The following is a 21,566-nucleotide window of genomic DNA, read 5'->3' as shown; positions in this document are numbered from 1 at the left end:
GTCCACCCGATTCCCCAATTAGCAGGGCTCGTTATGATTATCTTGTGGGGCCCGATTATCATGACGGTGACGAGGACAGAAGCGAAGCGAGGAGGAAGTAGATGAGATCGAAGCAGGCCCTGCGCTGCTGCCCTGCCCGCTGTAGCGCTGCGTCCGGTGCCCCGCCCGTTACTGTTGGGTAGCAGAGCAGCAGTGTTGAGCTCATGTTTAGTTCTATCTCAACTTTTAAAAAGTCGCTACAGTACTTGTCACGTCAAATATTTGCAGCCCGTGCATGAAGCATTAAATGTAGACGAAAAGAAAAACTAATTGCACAGTTTGGTGGGAAATTACGAGACGAACGTTTTGAACCTAATTAGTCCATGTTTGAACACTATTTATCAAATAAAAACGAACATGCTATAGTAGCCCAAAATCCAAATTTCTCCGACTAAACGAGAGCTCATGCACCTGCTGCATGTGAGCCCTCAACGTCCCAGATGCCTCCGAAAGAGGTTGTCCGTTGTCCCCACCGTTCCATGCCTGCCTTCCACTCGAAGGATCAAGGGTGGCGTAGCTAGCCGCCACACATGTCATTCTAACGATCCCTAACGTTGGATTCCAGATCGTTGATGCGAGCAAATCGCCATTCGTCCACACCCTTATTAAAAACATCATTAAACATTTGTAAACGCAAGAGAAAAACGGTAGAGTATAGATGTACAACCTACAGTGCTGTTACGGTGTTTCTCTATGGCCTTGCATGATGTATGTGTGAGCATTTGTCCCGTGCATAGATCGTTTGAGAGTAATGGCTCCGTTCGACTTACCTTACATCTAGTTTATTCATCTTTTTTTTTAGCTGAAACAGTATTTTTCTCTCGTAATATTTCAGTCAAGTTTCAGTAAGCCGAATGAGGCCAATGAACGTAATTGCTACTACTTTACGAATAGGGCCGCGTTTAGTTGTCGGCCCAAGTTGGCGCCACCGGAATTTAGATCACTGTAGCGCACTGTAACATTTCGTTTGTATTTGGTAATAATTGTCCAATCGTTGACTAATTAAGCTCAAAACGTTCGTCTCGCAAAGTACAATCAAACTGTGCAATTAGTTTTTGATTTCGTCAACATTTAGTACTCCATGCATGTACCGCAAGTTTGATGTGACGAGGAATCTTCTTTTTGCATAGTGCCAAAGTTTGAATTTTGGTGGAATTAAACATGGCCTAGGCTAATCACGCGCTGCACCAGTCGTTCTCAGATAAACAAGGCGCAAACGCTCTAGTTTTTGCATTACAGTCGTACTCAAATAACCTTGCTTGGAATTACTGCCGAGCACGAGCAGTCCTGGTGAGAAGAAAACTGCAGCGCCAAAGACTACTCAAGAGTGGGTGGTACGTCGCTAACAATCTTGTTTAGTGCTCACGCACTCATGCTTGCGATCATTAGCGGAGCCAAGATGAGCACGGGAGGCTAATCAACAGAGATTTAGAATAAATATTAAAGATTATCGATAAAATCACGTTTTTTCTACAAAATCACTCTCACAGGAGCGCTACTGACCCCCTAGCCCCCTGGATCCGCCACTGCTTGCAATCGATTCGCATCCCAACCGCCTACTATGCAAAGAAAATGACTGCGCGAGAATTCAAAACAAAGCCTCGTTCGCTTGTCGGGAAAAAAAGACAAAATACTGTTTTGATGGATTTATTGCGAGATAAAATACTGTTTCAACGGAAAAAAAATTAAAATACTGTTTGAGCTAGTTTATTGTGAGAGAAAAATATTATTTCGACCGAAAAAAAAAACCGATGCAATGCATTATGCATGCATGCATCTGGACTGGACGTGCCGACGTGCCGTGTTATCAAGAAACAGTGGCCCGATTTGAGAGTGAGAGGGGCACAAGATTCTCCGGTGGTTGGTAACCGATCTCCCGTTAGTTTTGTTTTTTAATCCCTCCCCTCGCCCTCGTGCTCTTGTTGTGACGCTCCTGCAGTCCTGCGGGTTCGCTTTGATCGACCAAGAAGTGGGGATTTGTTTGGACGGAGACGGAGAGGGTAGGTCGGCATCGCTAGGTGGGACACGCGTGCAGTTACTCTCTTACGGTGATAAAATTGGTTTCAGAAAAGTTGAATATAATAACCCCCTCCCTCACAAAAATAAAAATAAAAATTAGCGAAGGACCTGGAGCGGGAAGACGCAATTACGTGAGCAGTTAAACAAACCTGCAGCGGAACAGCAGAAGGGTGCATCACGCGGCCATGGTGACGCCGCTTGATAACGTTTGCAGTGCAGCACGGCTCCTGTGTAGTAATAGCGAAGGACGATGGAGTACTGGAGCCGCCAGGGCGGGCATGCATCGCTGATGATGGCTCCAGAGCAGCACTGCACAGCTCACTCCCACTGCACCCAGCTGGCCAGCTCCCATCGTGTTCGATGTCCTTGTCCTCCACGCCTCCACGGTCGGAATCCAAGGTCCCTCGACACCACACCACCATGCAGCATGTCCCAACCCCGTCCGGTCCGCTGTGCAGGCCAGCTTTGCTCTTGCTCCTGCTTTTTTTCCTCCAATGTTGAAAAAGGAAGCTAGAAATGTGTCTCGCTTCTTGCAGCGTGCCATCGACCCACATCGATTTTTTTTACAAAACTAATTTTAAATCTAACACTGTCTGTTTTTTTAAGCTAACACTTTTGGCCGCGCCTATTATACGGTCAAATGCCTGTACCGCGTCATGCATGGTGACACGGCAGCGGACTGACGTGGCGACAACCATAATCACGACCGGTGACGTGGCAGGGCTCTGCCGCGCCACCGATCTTGGTGCGGCAGTGCCACGCCACAGAGCATGGCGCGGCGGGCCAAATAAATATTGCCCGCCCGCCCGCCGCCGCGCATCGCCCGCCGCCAGCGCCCGCGCCTGCCCACACCGCGCCCGCACGCGCACGCACCCCTGCCCGCCGGCACGTCAAGGCCGCCCGCTCCTAAGATACCTCCCTCTTGTTTTAGGATAATTAGTGATTTAGGATAATTAGTAATTTAAGATAGTAAGGGTTTTATGATTGTTATTGATTTATGATAGTCTGTCAAATTTAGGATAGTTAGTGATTTAGGATAGTTAGGTTAGTGAATTTGTTTGTAATTTACGTAGGTAGTTTTTATGTTTGAGGTTGTGTGTTCTAGTATAGTTAGGATTTTAGGTTTAGGGATTGATTAAGTATTTATTATTTAGTTTATAGTTAGTTATTTAGTTAGGGATTTTGGGTATAGATACTAGTTTACAAATATCGGTACTTACTAGTGCGTGATACGTCGATTTTGATGACTTCATGAAGTTTCGTCAAATGCTTATATTTCTAGTAAAGTTGTTTATGTTACTAGTGCGTGATATGTCTGTTAATGTTACTTTGAATATATACATGTGCTTTCATATTGTGTTCGTATTGCATAACAAGTAGTTCAAATTTTGCAATGCTACGTAATGTTAATTTGAATACTCTAGCGCTTAGTTTATCAATTTGTAACAAGATGGTCCCTACCACGCAACATCCGTTGTACCCCATTCTTGAGGTTGAGTACGACGACCAGCACCGAGCACATATCTTGAGTGACAACGACGCAAAGGTGGCCTTGCCTACTTTGAGGCCCCACACGCATACCAGGGCGCACCAGTGGGACGAGCGTTATGCGCCATACATACGGCGTGCCGGCTTCCTCGAGCTTATCCGTGTTGTCAACCACGGTCTTCCGCCCTTGACCCAGCACTACTTACTGCAGCTGTAGACAGGATGCGAGTGCATTTTTTATACGTAAATTTTCTTATAACAAATTTGAGGCAACTAACAGTCGTTCTATTCTTATAACAGGTGGAAGGCCTGAGACCCACTGCGTTTCACCTACCTTGTGACGAGATGACCTTAACCATGCAGGACATGAAGGGCTATTTTTGGCCTTCTATTGGGGGGATTTCCAATGACAGGGATAGTTGACAACGATCACTGGAGGGAGCTGGTGGCTTAGTTTACTGGCTTTGTTCTACCGGACGACGAGGCTTCCAAGAAAAATAAGTGAGAAATTGAAGCCTATATAATACTTGCATTGCTTTTCTATAGCCATCGGGTCTCATTTTCTTTGGTAAATTTTAGAAAAACTATTGGTGTTTTGTCGTCCTAGATCATAGAGTGCTTTAATTACTTAGACCCATAGGCTAAGGAGGCTCAGATCGATAGGTTCACTCAAGTGTGGCTCTGGCACTTTCTTGGTGCTTTTCTCTTTTTAGACGCCTCATGCAACACCATCAGCTAGATCTTCCTTAACATACTATGCCAGCCGTGGGAGAACATAGCGGCGTACAGCTGAGGCAGCGCAGTCTTGGCATAGACGTATCGACAGTTATGCGTTGCCTGCCGTCGCACCTCAGGGTATGCGAACCTTGGAGGTTGCTTGTACCTACTCCAGGTTTGGTGTTGGGAACGATGGCCCGTTGGGAGGCCCCTTAGTACTGGTTTACCAGTAAGTACTTCGGTTCATTATATTCTTCGATATGGTTACATATGATGAGTTTATTAATGGCTAATTCATTATCGTGTTCAATGCAGCAATAGAACAGGCAGGATACACTCCCTATAGCTCTGTTTATCTAGACGGAATCAGAGTTAGTTAAAGGAAATGCGAGGCGCATATACAGGGAGTACACGAACGGTCTCGACGTCCTGACACAGCACCAGGTTACGCTCTCTTTACTATCATACATGTGTCTTATTTGATCTACACTATATCACAGCCTAACTCAATTACGAAATGTTCAAGTGCATTAATGTCCTTGGGATGCTCTGGAGCTCTAGTACTATCTCAGTCCTATCACTAGAGACGAGTTAGAGGAGTATCGCTACAATGTCCCTCTTATTTTCTTTTACGTGGTCGAGATTCACTTGCCCGTCAGGGTCTACAGACAGTTTGAAAGAATGACAGGCTGCCCACCACCGCTTTACTCCACCAACCAAGGATTGCACGGGTGCATTATCGATTAATAACAAAACTACAATTCAGATGTGTGTGTGGTACAACTAACATCGTTTTGTTGCAGGTATGACCGCAGAAAGAGATACAAGACCAAGGATTGGCGCGTGACATACAACGCGCACATCCACTTGTGGGAGACCAAGGAATGGCAGCCGGTCCATGTGGGTCCTCCACATGACCAGCACACCTTCGACGAGTACCTGCATTGGCTTCACAAGTCTACGAGGACACATATCAAACCCCCGTACACTGAGGAGGCGATTGACGAGGACTTCAGAGGAAGATGTGATCGAAGATGTGTACGACGTTGCCACTAGAGAGGACACACAACTACAGAGAGCCCCGCTACAAAGATACGTGGTAAGATACTTGAATGGTACAATTTATTATCCATTTGATATTAAGTATGTATACTAAAACTGTTCAATCGCGTTTATGTACCTAGGCGACACAATTGCCGAGGCTGTCCAACAAAGCAGCGTTCCGGCTTCATGAGTCTAGAGGGCAGGGGCCAGGCGTTCTCGAGGCTTTTGTGGAGGTAAACATAAACTAGTCCGTTCCGAAATTATTTCTTTAGTGTATATGCGTTTAGGAAATGCACCTAACTTTAACGTCTATTTATGCAGAAGGTGAAGAAGAGCTGCAAGAAGCTAGCTCTAAAGCTGAGCTGCATGGACACTCCTTATGAGGAACCGCCACTCCCAGCGTGGTCGGGTGGCACGTTGAAAGGTCCTAATGGCTAGAGGGGGTGAATAGCCTAATAAAAATTTCTACAACAACACTTAATAAAAATGGTTAGACAATTATGAGGAGAAGCAAGGGTTGTGCTAGCCTACTCAAAACGTAAGCCACCTACCACAATTCTAGTTTAGATAGTATCTATTCACACAATAGCTATGACACTACTCTATGTTAGTGTGCTCTCAAAAGCTAACTAAAGAACCACACCAACCAAGCAAGCAAGCTCTCACAACTAGCTACACTAAAGAGCTTGACAACTAGTTTATGGTAATGTAAAGAGAGTGATCAAGAGGGTTATACCTGCCTTGTCGAGAAAGGAACCAATCAATCACAAGGATAACTAACAATAAAGACCAATCACCTCAGAAGTCAAATGATGAACATAATGATTTTTATCGAGGTTCACTTGCTTACCGGCAAGCTAGTCCTTGTTGTGGCGATTCACTCATTTGGAGGTTCACGTGCTAATTGGCATCACACGCCAAACCCTCAATAGGGTGCCACACAATCAACACAAGATGAGGAATCACACAAGCCACGAGCAATCCACTAGAGTACCTTTTGGCTCTCCACCTGGGGAAAGGTCAAGAACCCCTGCACAATCACCTTGATCGGAGCCAGAGACAATCATCACCCTCCGCTCAACGATTCCTCGCTGCTCCAAGCCATCTAGGTGGTGGCAACCACCAAGAGTAACAAGCAAATCCCGCAGCGAAACACGAACACCAAGTGCCTCTAGATATAAACACTCAAGCAATGCACTTAGATTCTCTCCCTAATCTCACAAAAATAATGAATCAATGATAGGAGATGAGTGAGAGGGCTTTGGCTAAGCTCACTAAGGTTGCTATGTCAATGCAAATGGCCAAGAGTGAGAGCTTGAGTCAGCCATGGGGCTTAAATAGAAGCCCCCACAGAATAGAGCCATTATACCCCTTCACTAGACACAACACGGGGTGACCGGACGCTCCGGTCATATCGACCAGACGCTGGACCTCAGTGTCTAGTCACGCAATGCGTGCCACATGTCCTATCTCTTCAAATGTTGATTGCCCGATCTTAACGGTCAAGTGACGACCGAACGTAGCAGCTCAAAGTGACCGGACGCTGAACCCCAGCGTCCGATCATTTCCAGTAAGCATCTAGAGACGACTTTTCATGACCGAACGCGTCCGGTCATGCTTGACTGGACACAGCCAGCGTCTGGTCAGTCACCCTCAACACTGTGTGTTGCCACATCAGCAGGACCGGACACAACCTTCCAGCATCCGGTCAGTTTGTGACCCAGTGTCTGGTCAGAGATCGACGCTGCACGCCCTCTGCTGCCACTGACCGGACACGCTGGTAAAAGATCCTAATATGGCTAGAGGGGGGGGGGTGAATAGCCTATTTAAAATTCTACAAATCAACTAGAGCAATTTGATTAGTATGACAAATAGCGTAATGCAAACTTACTCTTACTCTATAAGGGTTGGAAGCCACCTATTCAACAATTCTAGTTGCAATGATTACTTAGGCACACAACTTCCAAAGTATTTACTCACTAAGAGCTCTCAATCTTGCTACTCTAAAAAGCTCAACTAGATGAATATAAATAATAAAGCAAGCTCTTAATTCTAATTACACTAAAGAGCTTGTATCAACTAGTTTGCAAGAATATAAATAAGTGAGTATGGTGATTATACTGACGTGTAGGGGATGAACCAATCACAAGAAGAATATATAGCCAATCACCGAGAGAATGCCAAAGACAAGAGACAATTGATTTTCTCCCGAGGTTCATGTGCTTGCCAACACGCTACGTCCCCGTTATGTCGACCAACACTTGGTGGTTCGGCGGTTAAGAGGTGTTTCACAAACCTCGTCCACATGATAGGACACCGCAAGTACCGACCCACAAGTGAGGTAACTCAATGACACGAGTAATTTACTAGAGTTACCTTTCGGCACTCCGCCGGGGAAGGTACAACTCCCCTCACAATCACCGAAGGCAGCCACGAATAATCACCAACTCAGTGCCGATCCTTCACCACTGCTCCAACCGTCTAGGTGGTGGGAACCACCAAGAGAAACAAGCGAAATCCGCAGCGCAACACGAATATCAAGTGTCTCTAGATGCAATCACACAAGCAATGCACTTGGATTCTCTCCCAATCTCACAAAGATGATGAATCAATGATGGAGATGAGTGGGAGGACTTTGGCTAAGCTTCATAAGGATTGCTATATCAATGAAAATGCGCAAGAGAGCTCCCTTGAGCCGACCATGGGACTATAAATAGAGCCCCCATCAAATAGAGCCGTTATACCTCTTCACTAGGCAAAACGCGCTCTGATCCAGACGCTCTGGTCATACTGACTAGACGCTGGCCCTCAGCGTCCGGTCGCTCGATGGACGCCACTACGTCACCAGCTTCAAACGCTGTTCGTCAGAGCTTACTGGAAACGACCAGGACGCTGGGGCTTCAGCGTCCGATCAGTTTTGACCGGAGCGTCCGGATCAGCTTCATAGCCAGTTGAAATCTGACGAACAGCGTTTGAAGCTGGTGACGCGTGGCGTCCATCGGGCAACCAGGATGCTGAGGGCCAGCGTCCGGTCAGTATGACCGGAGCGTTCGGTCAGAGCGTGTTTTGCCCAGTGAAGGGGTACAACGGCTCTATTTGATGGAGGGCTCTATTTATAGCCCTATGGCCGGCTCAAGGATAACTCTTGCATATTTTCATTGACATAGCATCCTTATGAGCTTAGCCAAATCCCTCCCACTCGTCTCCATTATTGATCCATCATCATTGTGAGATTGAGGAGAGAATCTAAGTGTATTGCTTGAGTGATTACATCTAGTGGCACTTGGTATTCATGTTGCGCTGCGGATTTCGCTTGTTTCTCTTGATGGTTGCCACCACCTAGACTGGTTGGAGCAGCGGTGGAGGATCGGCACTGAGTTGGTGATTGTTCATGGTCGTCTCCGATGATTGTGAGGGGAGTTGTACCTTCTCCGGTGGAGCGCCGAAAGGTAACTCTAGTAAATTGCTCAGTGTCATTGAGTTACCTCACTTGTGGGTCGGTTCTTGCGGTGTCCAATCATGTGGACGAGGTTTGTGAAATACCTCTTAACCGCTGAACCTACCAAGTGTTGGTCGACACAACGGAGACAGTAGCGTGTTGGCAAGCACGTGAACCTCGGGAGAAAATCGATTGTCTCTTGTCTTTGGCATTCTCCCGGTGATTGGCTATATATTATCTTAGTGATTGGTTCATCTCCTACATGGCGGTATAATCACCCTACTCACTTATTTACATTCTTACAAACTAGTTGATACAAGCTCTTTAGTATAATTAGAATTGAGAGCTTGCTTTATTATCTATATTCATCTAGTTGAGCTTTTAGAATAGCAAGTTTGAGAGCTCTTAGTGAGTAGTTACATAGCAAATTTGTGTGTCTAAGTAATTATTACAACTAGAATTGTTAGGATAGGTGGCTTACAACCCTTGTAGAGCTAGAGCAAGTTTACATTACGCTATTTGTCATACTAATCAAATTGCTCTAGTAGATTTATAAATTTTTAAATAGGCTATTCACCCCCCTCTAGCCATATTAGGACCTTTCAAGTGGTATCAGAGCCGTAGTCACCGTTTGATTGAAGGCTTAACAACCTCGGTGTCAAATTATGGCTCAAGTTGTGTTCAACCATGTGGGGGGCAAACCACCATTCTTTGATGGCACAAGCTATGATTATTGGAAGAGAAAGATAAGTGTGTATCTTGGTTCAATCAATGATCAAGTATGGGATGTAACCGAGAATGATTTTGCTATCATTAATCCCGACAATCCCACCAACCAAGATAAGTCTAACAAGCAATGCAATATAATGGCTCTCAACACCCTATACAATGCCCTTTGATCCAAAGGTGTTTGAGCAAATCAAGGATTGTGAAAGAGCAAATAAAGTGTGGAGGAGATTGGAGAAAACCTATGAGGGCACACCGAAGGTGAAGAGTGCCAAGTTATATATTCTTAAGGACAAGTTGATAGGTTTCAAGATGAAAGATGATGAGAGCATATCGGAGATGTTCCATCGCTTGCAAGTCATTGTCAATGATTTGAAGGTTTTGGGAGAAAAGATCAAGAATGATGATGTCTCTCATCGGTTCTTGATGAGTCTACCTCCAAGGTTTGAAATGTTGAGAATGCTAATCATAGGAGGAGGATTAAAGGAGATCACCCCCAACCAAGTACTAGGTGAAGTCATGACACAAGAGACATACCGTATGGAAAGGGAGGGGAATAACAAGGAGGACAAGAAGGAAGATGAGGACAAGAAGAAGAAGAGTGTAGCATTCAAGGCTAGCTCATCATCATACAAGAACAAGGGCAAATCAAAGAAAGAGTCAAGTAATGATGAGGATCTTAGTGATATTGATGATGAAGCTATGGCTCTCTTTGTGCGCAAGATGGGCAAGTTCATGAAGAAGAAAGGCTATGGTGCAAGAAAAAGAAGAGATCATACCAAGAGCAAAGAATATGTGAGAAGATGCTATAATTGCAAGAGTCCCGATCATGTGGTAGCCAATTATCCTTACAATAGTGACAATGATAAGATGAGAAGAACAAACACAAGAAGGACAAGAAAGAAAAGAAGGAGAAGAGAGAGAAGAGGATGACCTTTGAAAAGAAGAAGAAGGGTGGAGGCTATGTGGTCACTTGGGATAGTGATGGCTCATCGGATAGTGATGACTCTAGTGATGATGGCAAGAAATCAATCAAGAAAGCACTAGCAAGCATTGCCATCAACGACAAGCCCTCCATCTTCGACACTCTATCAACATGCCTCATGGCTAAGCCTACCAAGGTAAAATATGATGAGAGTGATGATGATGAAAGTGATTCTTGTAGGAGTGATGATGAAGATGAGGAGTACTCCAAGGAGGAGCTCATGGACATGTGTGAGCAAGCGCACGCTTGCAATGAGATGAAGAGAAGGAGTGCAAAGAATTACGTAAGAGAGTAAAATTTCTTGAGTAATCCTTTGATGAGCTCAATGCCACTCATGGTTTGATTTCTGGCAGATAGGGGTATATTGAAACGAAAGGTTTGATTTCTGGCAGACAGGGGTATATTATAGCTACTCTAGGTACCGATCGAGGCTATTGCTTTCTTCCTATGCGCAGTGTCGGCCCTAAGGGTGGGGCAGGAGGTGCGACAGCCGAGGGCCCTCGCGGGATGGGGGCTCAAGCCCAAATATATAATATTTCATACCTTTAGCTATAGTTTATTAGGATTTAGTATTAATGAGCAAAAGGAGTCGTCGGCCTCTTTCTTTCCAGGAGGCAAGGAGCCGAGCCGCCAACACCCACACACGCGAACATAGCGATCGCGAGTCACGACTTCCGAACTTTTGGCGAGACGTGAGACTGCGAGAGACGCAGCGCCGATCACCAGTTCACCACGCGATCACCAGCGCAGATCACCGAGGCACTGACGCCCGAGTTCCAGTCTTCCAGAAGCCAGACGACGGCGGTCCAGATGACGGCGGCGACCAGGCAGTTGAGGCAGGGCTCGACGAAGACGACGACATCTGATCTTGGTTATTGCCTTCTGCCCTTTTTGTGATTTGTGAATCTTGGTTCTGAATAAGTTCATGTCCAAATTATCTAGGCCCTAGGTTTTTTTTCGTTGTTCAATTTTTGTCTAGTACTTTATACTCATATAGTCATGTTTTTCTTGTTATTTAGGTCAGATGTTAAAATTTTAGAATGTTACTAAAAAAATATTTATCGAGAGAGGCCCTCGCGACGATGTCGTTAGAGGTCCTCAGAATGCTAGGACCGGCACTGCCTGTGCGTAAGGCGTACGTACAACATTAGTAAAGGCGGCATGCTCTATACTACTGCTACTGACATGAATTCGGCACGCACCAGGCAATACCTGAATTCAGGTGTACCACTCGAACTCGAATAGCTGGATCTTGTACTCTGAGCTGGGAGTAGCTTTGGTGCGGCCTTCCCGTTCCCGAATCTGTCAAGTGCTCGGTACAACATACTAGGCCCTGCGGTCGTGAATGCACGGGGATGGAGAAAGTCCACGATAATTGCTCGGTGTACGCCACGCCCTGGAGTCAAAATTGGGAGAAAAAGAAGGGGCTTTCCTCTGGACGGCCGCTGGTGGGGTTGGTTGACACTTGACGCGCCGCACGAACATGCCCCGCATCACTGCGCACGTCGCGCCTGCCTGCCCGGACAATTCTCGGACGCGGCGAAGGCGCGCGATCCGAGGGTACAAATTAAGCAGGAACGCTCAGCTCTGCTGCTTGGTTAGCAACCACGGAGATTGACATTGGACACGCTAGCTGAGACCGGGACGGGAAGAGAGGATCGAAAGAGAAAGCGGCTGATTATAGCGCGTCAAAAAGCTGGCTCAGATTCGGGACCCCCCGTTCTTCAATGTCACCGCATCGCTTCCCTGTTTCGCTTAAAGGATCGTGAATTATTTACTACGGATTGATTTGATGTAGCGCGAGCAAGTGAACAGGCTATCCCTTCCCCGCGTGCACTCCCTCGCGCATCACGGATCACCGGTACGGCGTACGCTATCAGATCCACAGCGGTCTTCCCCGCTTCACCTTGTCTGTCCCCTTCCTTCCCCCACTATTCCTCCACCACCTCCATCCAGCTGTTTCCAGGCTCCACTCCAACGCACGCAGCGAAGAATTTTTTTTCTTGCAAAGCCCCTAAAATCCTCGTCGCTACGGCCAGGGGATCACCCAATGCGGCTGCTCCCGCTGCTCCTGCTCCTCCTCGCCGGCGCCGGCGCCGCCCGCGCCTCCGACGACCCCTTCCTCTCCGGCGGTAGGCTCCCTAGCTCGGTCCCCCCTTAACAGAGTTTAATTCAAATCGTGCCGCAATGCAAACGGCGCAAATGCTAACGCTGTGGGTGGCGCAGCTGCGAACCACAGCTACAACATCGACTGCGGCGGCGCGGCGGACTTCACCTCCACCTTCGGCCGCCGGTGGCTCGCGGACCAGTTCTTCTCGGCGGGCGGGGCCGCGGGTATGGTCGCGGAGCCGCACCGCTTCCCGCAGCCGCAGGAGCGCACGCTCCGCTTCTTCCCGCCTTCCTCGGCCGGCAAGTCCTCCTGCTACTCGCTGCCGCTGCCCCCGGGGCGCTACTACCTCCGCCTCTTCTCCGTCTACGACAACTACGACTCCAAGGTCCGGACGCCGTCCTTCGACGTCTCGGCTGCCGCCACGCTCGTGCTCTCCTTCCGCTCGCCCTGGCCCGAGCCCGCCGCGCGGTACGGGGCCTACTCCGACCTCATCTTCCCGTCCGCCACCGCGCCGGCCTCCGACGTCTGCTTCTACTCGCTCTCCACCGACGCACCCGTCGTCGCCTCCATCGAGGTCGCACCCGTCCACCCGCTCGCCTACGACGGCGCCACCACGGGGGCCGACCTCATCCTCGTCAACTACGGCCGCGTCACCTGCGGGAACAGCCTCTTCGGACCGGGGTTCACCAGGGACGCCGACGCCTTCTCGCGGGTGTGGCAGGCGGACGTCGATTTCCGGAACAACGGCCTCAGCTACGACGCCATTACTGCGGGCGGGAAAAAGATTTTCGGCAGCAACCAGCCGCCCAACTACTTCCCCACCAAGCTGTACGAGTCGGCGGTCACCACGGGCGGTGACGCCACCAATGAGATCGAGTACCTGATGCCGGTCGACACCAGGCTGTCCTACATGGTCTGGCTGCATTTCGCCGAGATCGATGCTGGGATCCGCTCAGCTGGCCAGAGGGTGTTCGACGTAGTGCTGGCTGGGGAGAACGTGACGAGGATCGACATCTTCAAGCAGGTCGGAGGCTTCACGGCGTTCAAGTGGACCTACATTGTCAAGAATCTGACAAGCTCCACGCTGAGCGTCAAGCTTGTGCCAGTGGTGGGACGGCCGATGCTGTGCGGGCTCGAGAATTATGCGATGGTGCCACTTGAGATGAGGACGGTGCCGAGCCAAGGTGATCAATTCTGAAGATTTTTGGCTGGACTATTGAAATGTTAGGATACCCGCAAAATTGCCCCCTGCATCTGCCCTCTCAGCTTCTTGCGTTGGTTTTGGCAGTGGCTGCAATGAAGGCGTTGAAGGAGTCGCTGAAAATTCCTGCGAGGATGGGTTGGAATGGTGACCCTTGTGCACCGAGGGAGTGGGATGCATGGGAGGGAGTTACTTGCCATCGCGGTGACAAAGGGCTTGTGATAACACAACTGTAAGTACCGTTCTTCTCCATTGCAATGTGTTTTATTGTGAGCATTTCTGGTTGTCATCTAGGGGTTATTGGCCTTCCATTTTTGGTCACAAAAGTGCACTAACGTGACAGTGAGCATTTTTCATAGAATAGATTGGATTGACTGGAAAGGAAATGTTTAACAGACAAGCAGATATTGGAAAAATTCTAATTTTCCTATCTACTTGAACACTTAGCATTTGTTAGTTGCACGTGGCACTGAAATTTCTAACTGCATAATTGAAGTTGTAATTTGGTTGCTTGAGTTACAGGTCTTTCGATTATTTAATTTGAGTTCTTGTAGCTGCCAGTGTCTTGTCTATAATATAATAAATTCTGTACATCGGCATCAGTATGTGAGATTGAATGGAAGGGCCTGTGGATTATTTTCCTTAAAATACTATTCTGGGTTGAAAGGTTTAAATGTTTGTGGTTACAACTTGTATGATGTTGCTGTTGCCCTCTACAGGGATCTGGCGAGTCAAGGACTAAAAGGTTACATCACTGATGAAATAAGTCATCTTAAAGACTTGGTAAGCTTGTAAGTATCATTTCACACACCAGTTGAAATCAAATTTGACTCAGGTCATCCTTGATATTTATATTATTTTGCATATATATAATCCTGACTTTGTGTTGATAGCAGTAGCTTACAGGCGGATTTCAATTATGTGCATCTTAGTTTAGCTCTGTTATAGGAGTATTTTTTAATATAAGAGAAAATCAAATAAATAAAGTATCATCTTTGTATAGCAGTTTGTGTCATTTTAGTTTGGCATTGTTATGAAAATTCAGACAGAGAATAGCAGTGCAGAACATCACCTGTGGAAGTGAATGAAATTTGAAATTTTAATTTTTAAGTTCGATAAAATCAAGTGCATGTGGTTACAACAGGAAAGTATATCAAGAAGTTTTAGTCTGTAGACCACACCTTGAATAACAATCCTTGACATGGGCATGCATGGAAACATGATTGGGATGAGCTGAATGGCTATGTTGCCGTTCATGTGTGCTAGGCTGCTAGCACGCTTAAAATGGAAAGATGTTTCAATAAATAAAGTGTCATCTTTGTATAGCAGTTTGTGTCATTTTAGTTTGGCATTGTTATGAAAATTCTGACAGAGAATAACAGTGCAGAAGATCACCTGTCGAAGTGAATGAAATTTGAAAATTTAAGTTAGATAAAATCAAGTGCATGTGGTTGGTTAGATAAAATCAAGTGCATGTGGTTACAACAGGAAAGTATATCAAGAGGTTTGAGTCTGTAGACCACCACGAATAACAATCCTTGTTCCTTGACATGGACATGCATGATAACATGATTGGAATGAGCTGAATGGCTATGTTGCCGTTCATGTGTGCTAGGCCTAGGCTGCTAGCACGCTTAAAATGGAAAGATGTTTCTCAACAAAAATAATGTACCATTTCATGTGGATCAGGAATGTTAGGCAGTAGGGCTTGGGCACAAAATTGAATGGCTCTGAAGCTTCCATTATGGGGTCTGAACCTATGGGAATAGGTTCATATAGTCTCTCCATCTCTTAAAGTTTTCAGATCCCTGGCCCTCACAATTGATTAATCACATCTCAACTGATTAAGCTCGCTGACTGGACTGGCTTATTGTTTTTCTATGTTTGGATAAACTATATTTATAAAATCTTGCTCTATGAACAGCAAAAAAAAAAAAATCCATTAGTACCTGGCAACAGTTTTTATCTGTACAATTCTTCTATTGTCTGTTTCCTTCTTGGACAGTCGTTTGTTCAGTTGTTCCTTTTTTCTTATTAATAAATTTTTACTGTGGGGGCCTCCCCTGCTGTATTTATGGTAAAAAACAGTTTCTAGTTCATATGTACTACATTCTACTATTCTTACTCTTTGCTTTAAATGGTATATATCCATTTCTACAAACTATGAGTACAAATGCTAAAGGATATGTTGAAAATGTAAGTTGTTTTGTGAAGAGAGTTTTACCTGTGTACCATTAAAAAAGATGACCCTTTCCTACATGCCACTAAAAAGTTCGGACGCATCCAGGTACCATGATACTTTACTTTTTTTTTTTTTGTCTTCCAAGCCATTCCGTCCACTTTCAACGGTAACGGTGTCCATCTGTGTTGGAAAAAGTCCCAAATGCCCTCGGGTCTGAACGCGGTGCTGTGCCGAAGTGCAGGTGCGAGCTCCATGTCCGGCCGTCGGGGAGACGCCGGTGCGAGCTCCATCTCCGCGATTCCCCACCTGCGTGTGCTCGGGCGCCTCTGCCCCCACATCCTCCAACAGCCGCGGGTGCAAGCGAGCGCTGCCCCCGCCACGCACAAGCTCCACGCTGGCCAGCTCCAGCCTCACCGCCCGGCTGGCTGCGGCGTCCTCCATGAACCGTGGGTCGAAGCGCGCGCCTCGCTCCGCGTGCACAACAGGGAGCGGTGGGTGCACGGAGCGCGCCAGGAGGCGGACGCCCCACACGGCCTTTGCGGCAAGGAAGAAGGCCTGCAGCAGCGGCTCGAGCAGGACCTCATCTTGGCGTTGGTGTCCAGCTCGAAGTCAGGCATGGAAAGCGCGGTTGAGGAAGCTCTCGAGGTTCGGGCCGGGGCTGGAGGGGCTGCGGAGGTGGGTGGACAGCGCGCGCGCGGTCCAGACGGTGCGGCGGGGCGCGCGTCCGGCGGCAGGGGCGCCATCTGATGTAGCTTGGGTAGTCGGGTGCAGTGGCTGTTGCTGCTCTGTTCTAGCTCGGGCGGCGGCGCGCGCATCTCTGAGGCCGCGGCGGCAGCCGGACTCGTCTATCTGCCCCAGCTCAGGCAGCGGCACGCACTTGTCTCAGCGGCAGCGTCTGCAAGCAAGCAAGGTCGAGCCGCATCTCTTCCTATGCAAACAGGCAAGTAAGGGAGCTGCAGCGGCCAGCGGCACCATGTGTCAGGTAAAAAAAAAAGGAAAACATGGCAGCAGGGGCGCGCGGCCGGCGGGGAGCGTGCAGCCGGCGGCGGTGCGGCGCGAAGGGGCAGCGGGCTCCAGCCGCGTGTGGCTCCTCGTCTCCAGCCCTGCCCCTCAGCAGAGCAGCAATGGCGATGTAAACGCTCCACCTCGATGCTGTACGTGCCCGCCGGGAAGTGGCTCACGGGGCCTTTCAACCTCACCAGCCACTTCACCCTCTTCCTCCACAGCGACGCCGTCATCCTCGCCTCCGAGCTACGTGCGGGCAGCATCCAGCTCGGGTGATAGATTGAGGAGGAAGAAGGTGCCCGGGTCACTTACAGCTTGGCCCCACCGGACAGAGAAAAAGAGGTGAAAGGACAGGGTTGAGAGAAGGGTATTTTGGACATCATCACCGGCCGGGCACACATGTCAGGGCTTTCAAACGGTAGAAACCTAACAAAAGGTGAACGGAATGGCTTAGAAGACAAAAAAAAAAAGTAAAGTGTCATGGCACCTTGGTGCGTCCGAACTGTTTAGTGGCCTGTAGGAAGGCCATCTTTTTTAATGGTACACAGGTAAAACTCTCTTTTGTGAATTTGTCATACTGCCTTCTTGTTTTGTTGGACCTGCTTCGCAGTAGGTTATGTTCAATATTTATCATTATCTAAACAATAAACTATTATGTTTAACATTTCCAAGCTTTCAACCTTTCATACATTTGCCATGAATTCTTTCTTGTCTATGGAAATGCCCTTTTGGCTTATTTCTTTACTTAACAGTTTGCAATCCAGGCATCCAGCCATGATTGTTAATGTGCTATCTTCTGTTTGTTCAGGAATTTGAGCTATAATTCACTGACAGGAACCTTACCACCTGGTTTAGGTCAACCTTCACTTGTGTCACTGTAAGTACACAAATTATTCCATTTTATAAGATGAAGGTGTGCTTTCATTGCAGTTAACGTTCTTCTGCAGCATTATAGTAGTACAATAAGAATACAAGATACATGTTGCTGAAACAGCTGGACAATGGCTGCTGAACATAAGAATACGAGATCATGATTTGTTACACATAACCAACTTTATACAAGTAAATAGAATATTAAATTAGTAAATGTGCTTTAATATTCTATTTACTATTCTCTTGTATTTACTATTTCAGCTCATGTTTAAATCTTTAAATTCCCTTGTTGACAACCAAAATTGTCCATTTTGTGAAGTTGTCAAAATGCATTGCGTTCCTTTTGTTGAGACGGTAAAAAAACATATATGGAACGTCTAATTCGGAGTTTGGATGAAGGAGTTATACCCCCGGAAAGATGCTCCGTTGTCGGGAGTTCCGACCCAAGTCGGGACTTCCGGGAAGCCTGAAGAAACCTGCTCGGGTGTCTGGGGTTATTCCCACGTCGGGAGTTCTGACCCAAGTTGGGACTTCCGAGTTCCGACAGACCTAACAAAAAACCCTGTTCGTATCTGGCCTTTTGGATTCCGATCCGAACTGTTCCAAACTTGTGGGAAACTTGGAAAATAAGGCTTGGAGAGGTTTCCTACTGGGATAAGACCACCCCCCTCTATATATGAGAGGATCATGGCCGATTGAGATCCCATCTATCTAATCGTCAAAAATACAACATATCAACTCCTTTTGCCTTAATTCCCCTCTCTCAACCCCTCCTGCTGTTCGGTGACGTCTCTCCACGAGATCCATCGGCATCCTAGGCGGTCTTGCTAGGTCCTAGGAGATCCTTCACGTGCTCCTCCCTGACGGATCCTTCCGGGAGTAGTTCGGGAGCTTTTCAGCCAAGAACGGGCTCTACATCGGTCTTATCGGTCTCTATATCGGTTTGGTCGATTACGCTGCGTTCTTGCTGCATTGCAGGTTGATCTACAACCTCTTTGGGCGTCCAAGGCCCTGCTGGTGTGTTGGCTTGGGGTCATCTTCAACGTCAACATCCCTAAATAATATTTGTCTATGATCTTGTAACTCTTGTGCTTATACAAAACCTTGTGCTCTTATACATCATAAGCTTGTTTGATATGAGTGTTTCATTGTGTTCTTAGGGATATTTCATCAAATGAGTTTACTGGAAGCATTCCTGGCACCATAGGTTCGTCCAAGTTACAGACTGCGTAAGTACATTTTGAAGCTACTATTGAATTTGTTTATGACCTGTTTCAGCAGTTCTTTAGTAATATATGAATATGCATGTACCAGTATAAACTTACTAGCTAGGACTTCTCATGCAGATTACTAAACAACAATCAACTCGATGGGCAAGTTCCAGAAAGACTTTACTCAATTGGCGTGCATGGTGGCGTGATAGAGTAATATATGCTTAGTTGCTTACTAAGTCTTGTAAACAAAACTTCCACTTCTTACCTGTGATGTCACATATGGTTAAAAAAGAGTTACTATGCTCTGGATGAGAATCATCATTATTCATTAGTCTATTTTATGCCAGGCTCCTGAACAGGTCCAAGAATGAAGGGTTTAGGTTCTATCATGTTGAGTAATGTATGTATTATGATATTATCAGAGTGGAGTAGACCAAATTTTCAAAATTATGTGCTTACCGATATAGGTCTGACTGCGATCTATCCAATCCTGAAAAAGGAACTGATTCGGTGATAAAAGACTCTATTTCTTAGGAACAGATGGACAAGGCTTTGTTTACTTTATCTGGGGATAAACGATTAACTGCACTGTGCAGCTTTATTTCGAATAAATTTATTATTCTTAGCGCTTTCCTCCAAATTAGGGAGTTTAGGAGTGCAGAGAGTGAGCAGATAGATAATGTACTGTGCTAGTTAATACAGGATTGACATATACTTGTGGTATGAATTTTTGATCTTCTACCAACATGTATTCTTCTGGCAGCCTCTCAGGTAATAAAGGTCTGTGTGGTGTGCCTACCTTACCTGCTTGTGCATTATTCTGGGAGAAAGGAGGGTTGAACAAAACTGGCAAGATTGCACTTGGAGCATCGTTTGGGTTTCTTCTTCTCGTCGTACTTATAGTGGTCTACATACTGTGCATCAGAAGGGGGCCATATGACTATGATTTTGACTTCCCTCAAGATTTGACATGTAAGTATTATTTAATTAACTTCCCTCTTCTTAATATCTTCTCTAAAACTTCATATGTGACTGAACTTGCTTAGTGATCTGTAAGTATTATTTAATTTACATTGCAGCAAGGCAGTTTATTTCTCTTGTTAACCATTATCTTGGTTCCTATTTACTTTCTAGGAACTTCTTGCTGTAAGAAAGATAAACCATTCAGCTCTAACTTGGCTCATATAATTTTTATGTATCTTCAATAAACTGTAACTTGATGGCACTGTCTGAAACTTACTAAATTCTGCCTACAGCCATATCGGCAATATCAGCAAAAAGGAATAGGTACCAGAGGGCAAAGTCCGTGATGCTTGCTGAGATGGAGGCACATAACCCAGATGGTTTCTACACAAACGGGAGCCCTCACTGAGTGACGTGCTCAGAAATTGGTCTCACTGATAGCTATATTTATTGTGGGAACACTCATGGTGGTTGGTGGCATGAAGGAAGTATATAGGTTTTGAATCAATTTTGCCCGTGTCACCAGCATGGCGGCCTTGCATCTTCACTCAGGTTCCATACCATGGCAGTTACACTCACAGTTTGAGATATTCGAAATGTAGCATATTGTGCTTGTATCCTGTAATATGGGGCGTATGAGGCAGTCGTTGTAGTTCCTGTAGTGCACCGATTCTTTTTTACTTACTCGCGGAGTCTCCAAATAGTGTAGCTTACGCTTGTGCTCTCAATGAATCATGTAAAAGCAACCAGGACTGGGAGTTTGTGACAGATTCGAGCGTTGTAACTTGTAAGCTGGGGGTCAAGGCTTTGTATTAATTTTTTGTATAGAACTTGACATGGTGTTACTAACCGACTTTGGGCAGGTGAGAGGATCATAGCTTGCATATCTTACTTGGCCCGTTTGCCTGTGAATGGCTCTTGTGTGGGATGATTCTCTCCTCTTGAGTGCAGGTGTGGTTTGTCAATAATTGGTTGCATCTTCGTTATGGTTGCATCTTCTGTTTTTGTTGTGGATTTTTTTTTTCAAAACATGGTTATACATCTATATAATGTCCTGTAAGGTTTCCAATTTTTTTGGATATTTTTTTCTGTTTTTTTCTAGAGCGAAATCTATTTTTGGGAGCTTCTAAAGAAATTCCCACGAGCTCCAAATATTTGATTTGGGTTAGTCATGTCTCAAATCTCTTGGAAATTTCTAGGATTTTTTAGAAGCTTATATTCATTTTAACTAAAAAAGAGGTTCACACCACTTTTAAAACCATTTCAAACCAAGGCAGGGATATAATTAAATGGTTTTGTTAGTTGATTGAGAGTGTAGGAGTAGGACTTTCAGCTTCAAAGCTTGAAGAAAGAAAATCATACCAAGTTTTTTTTTAGCGAAATCATACCGAGGTTTCAGAGGTTTTTCTTGAGAGGAGGTAATAATTCATAGGTAAAAAAATGGACCTGTTTTTTTAGCCCACAGAAAAGGCCGACGACACAAAGAGAAGGCCTAGGCCCAGTAGCCCAACTCAACCACCCATTCTATCCAACAGATCGACGCCGTCCGATGCGAATCGAG

At 46.2% G+C, this 21,566-nt stretch overlaps 1 protein-coding gene across 3 annotated transcripts; it reads left to right on the top strand.

Moving 5' to 3' along the window:
* Positions 1–12,364: 12,364 nt before the first annotated feature.
* LOC136449610 (receptor-like protein 4) lies at positions 12,365–20,910 on the top strand. 3 transcript variants are annotated; one of them, XM_066449712.1, is made up of 9 exons: positions 12,366–12,589; positions 12,684–13,751; positions 13,856–14,000; positions 14,488–14,559; positions 17,764–17,832; positions 18,989–19,057; positions 19,175–19,252; positions 19,806–20,014; positions 20,299–20,910. In XM_066449712.1, the coding sequence occupies exons 1-9, from the start codon at positions 12,508–12,510 to the stop codon at positions 20,412–20,414; spliced, it is 1,908 nt and encodes a 635-aa protein (XP_066305809.1). In that variant the 5' UTR covers positions 12,366–12,507; the 3' UTR covers positions 20,415–20,910. The 3 variants fall into 3 exon arrangements, 2 of the variants coding, with proteins under 2 accessions (XP_066305810.1, XP_066305809.1); XM_066449713.1 differs by lacking the exons at positions 19,806–20,014; positions 20,299–20,910 and adding an exon at positions 19,390–19,405 and having other exon boundaries at positions 12,365–12,589; positions 19,175–19,283; XR_010758062.1 differs by lacking the exons at positions 19,806–20,014; positions 20,299–20,910 and having other exon boundaries at positions 12,365–12,589; positions 18,807–19,057.
* The last annotated feature ends 656 nt before the right edge of the window (positions 20,911–21,566 follow it).

Source organism: Miscanthus floridulus, chromosome 5 (genome assembly GCF_019320115.1).
Source record: "Miscanthus floridulus cultivar M001 chromosome 5, ASM1932011v1, whole genome shotgun sequence".
Lineage (NCBI taxonomy): Eukaryota > Viridiplantae > Streptophyta > Magnoliopsida > Poales > Poaceae > Miscanthus > Miscanthus floridulus.
The sequence above is the reverse complement of the archived record's forward strand: the minus strand, read 5'-3'. Positions and strand labels throughout refer to the sequence as shown.

Bases quoted from the DNA above. Each gene is read 5' to 3' on its own strand.
- LOC136449610 (XM_066449712.1), top strand. From the start codon at position 12,508: ATGCGGCTGCTCCCGCTGCTCCTGCTCCTCCTCGCCGGCGCCGGCGCC. The intron at 13,752-13,855 runs GTGATCAATTCT...TGGTTTTGGCAG, and splicing joins GAGGACGGTGCCGAGCCAAG to TGGCTGCAATGAAGGCGTTG. The intron at 19,058-19,174 runs GTAAGTACATTT...CTTCTCATGCAG, and splicing joins TCGTCCAAGTTACAGACTGC to ATTACTAAACAACAATCAAC.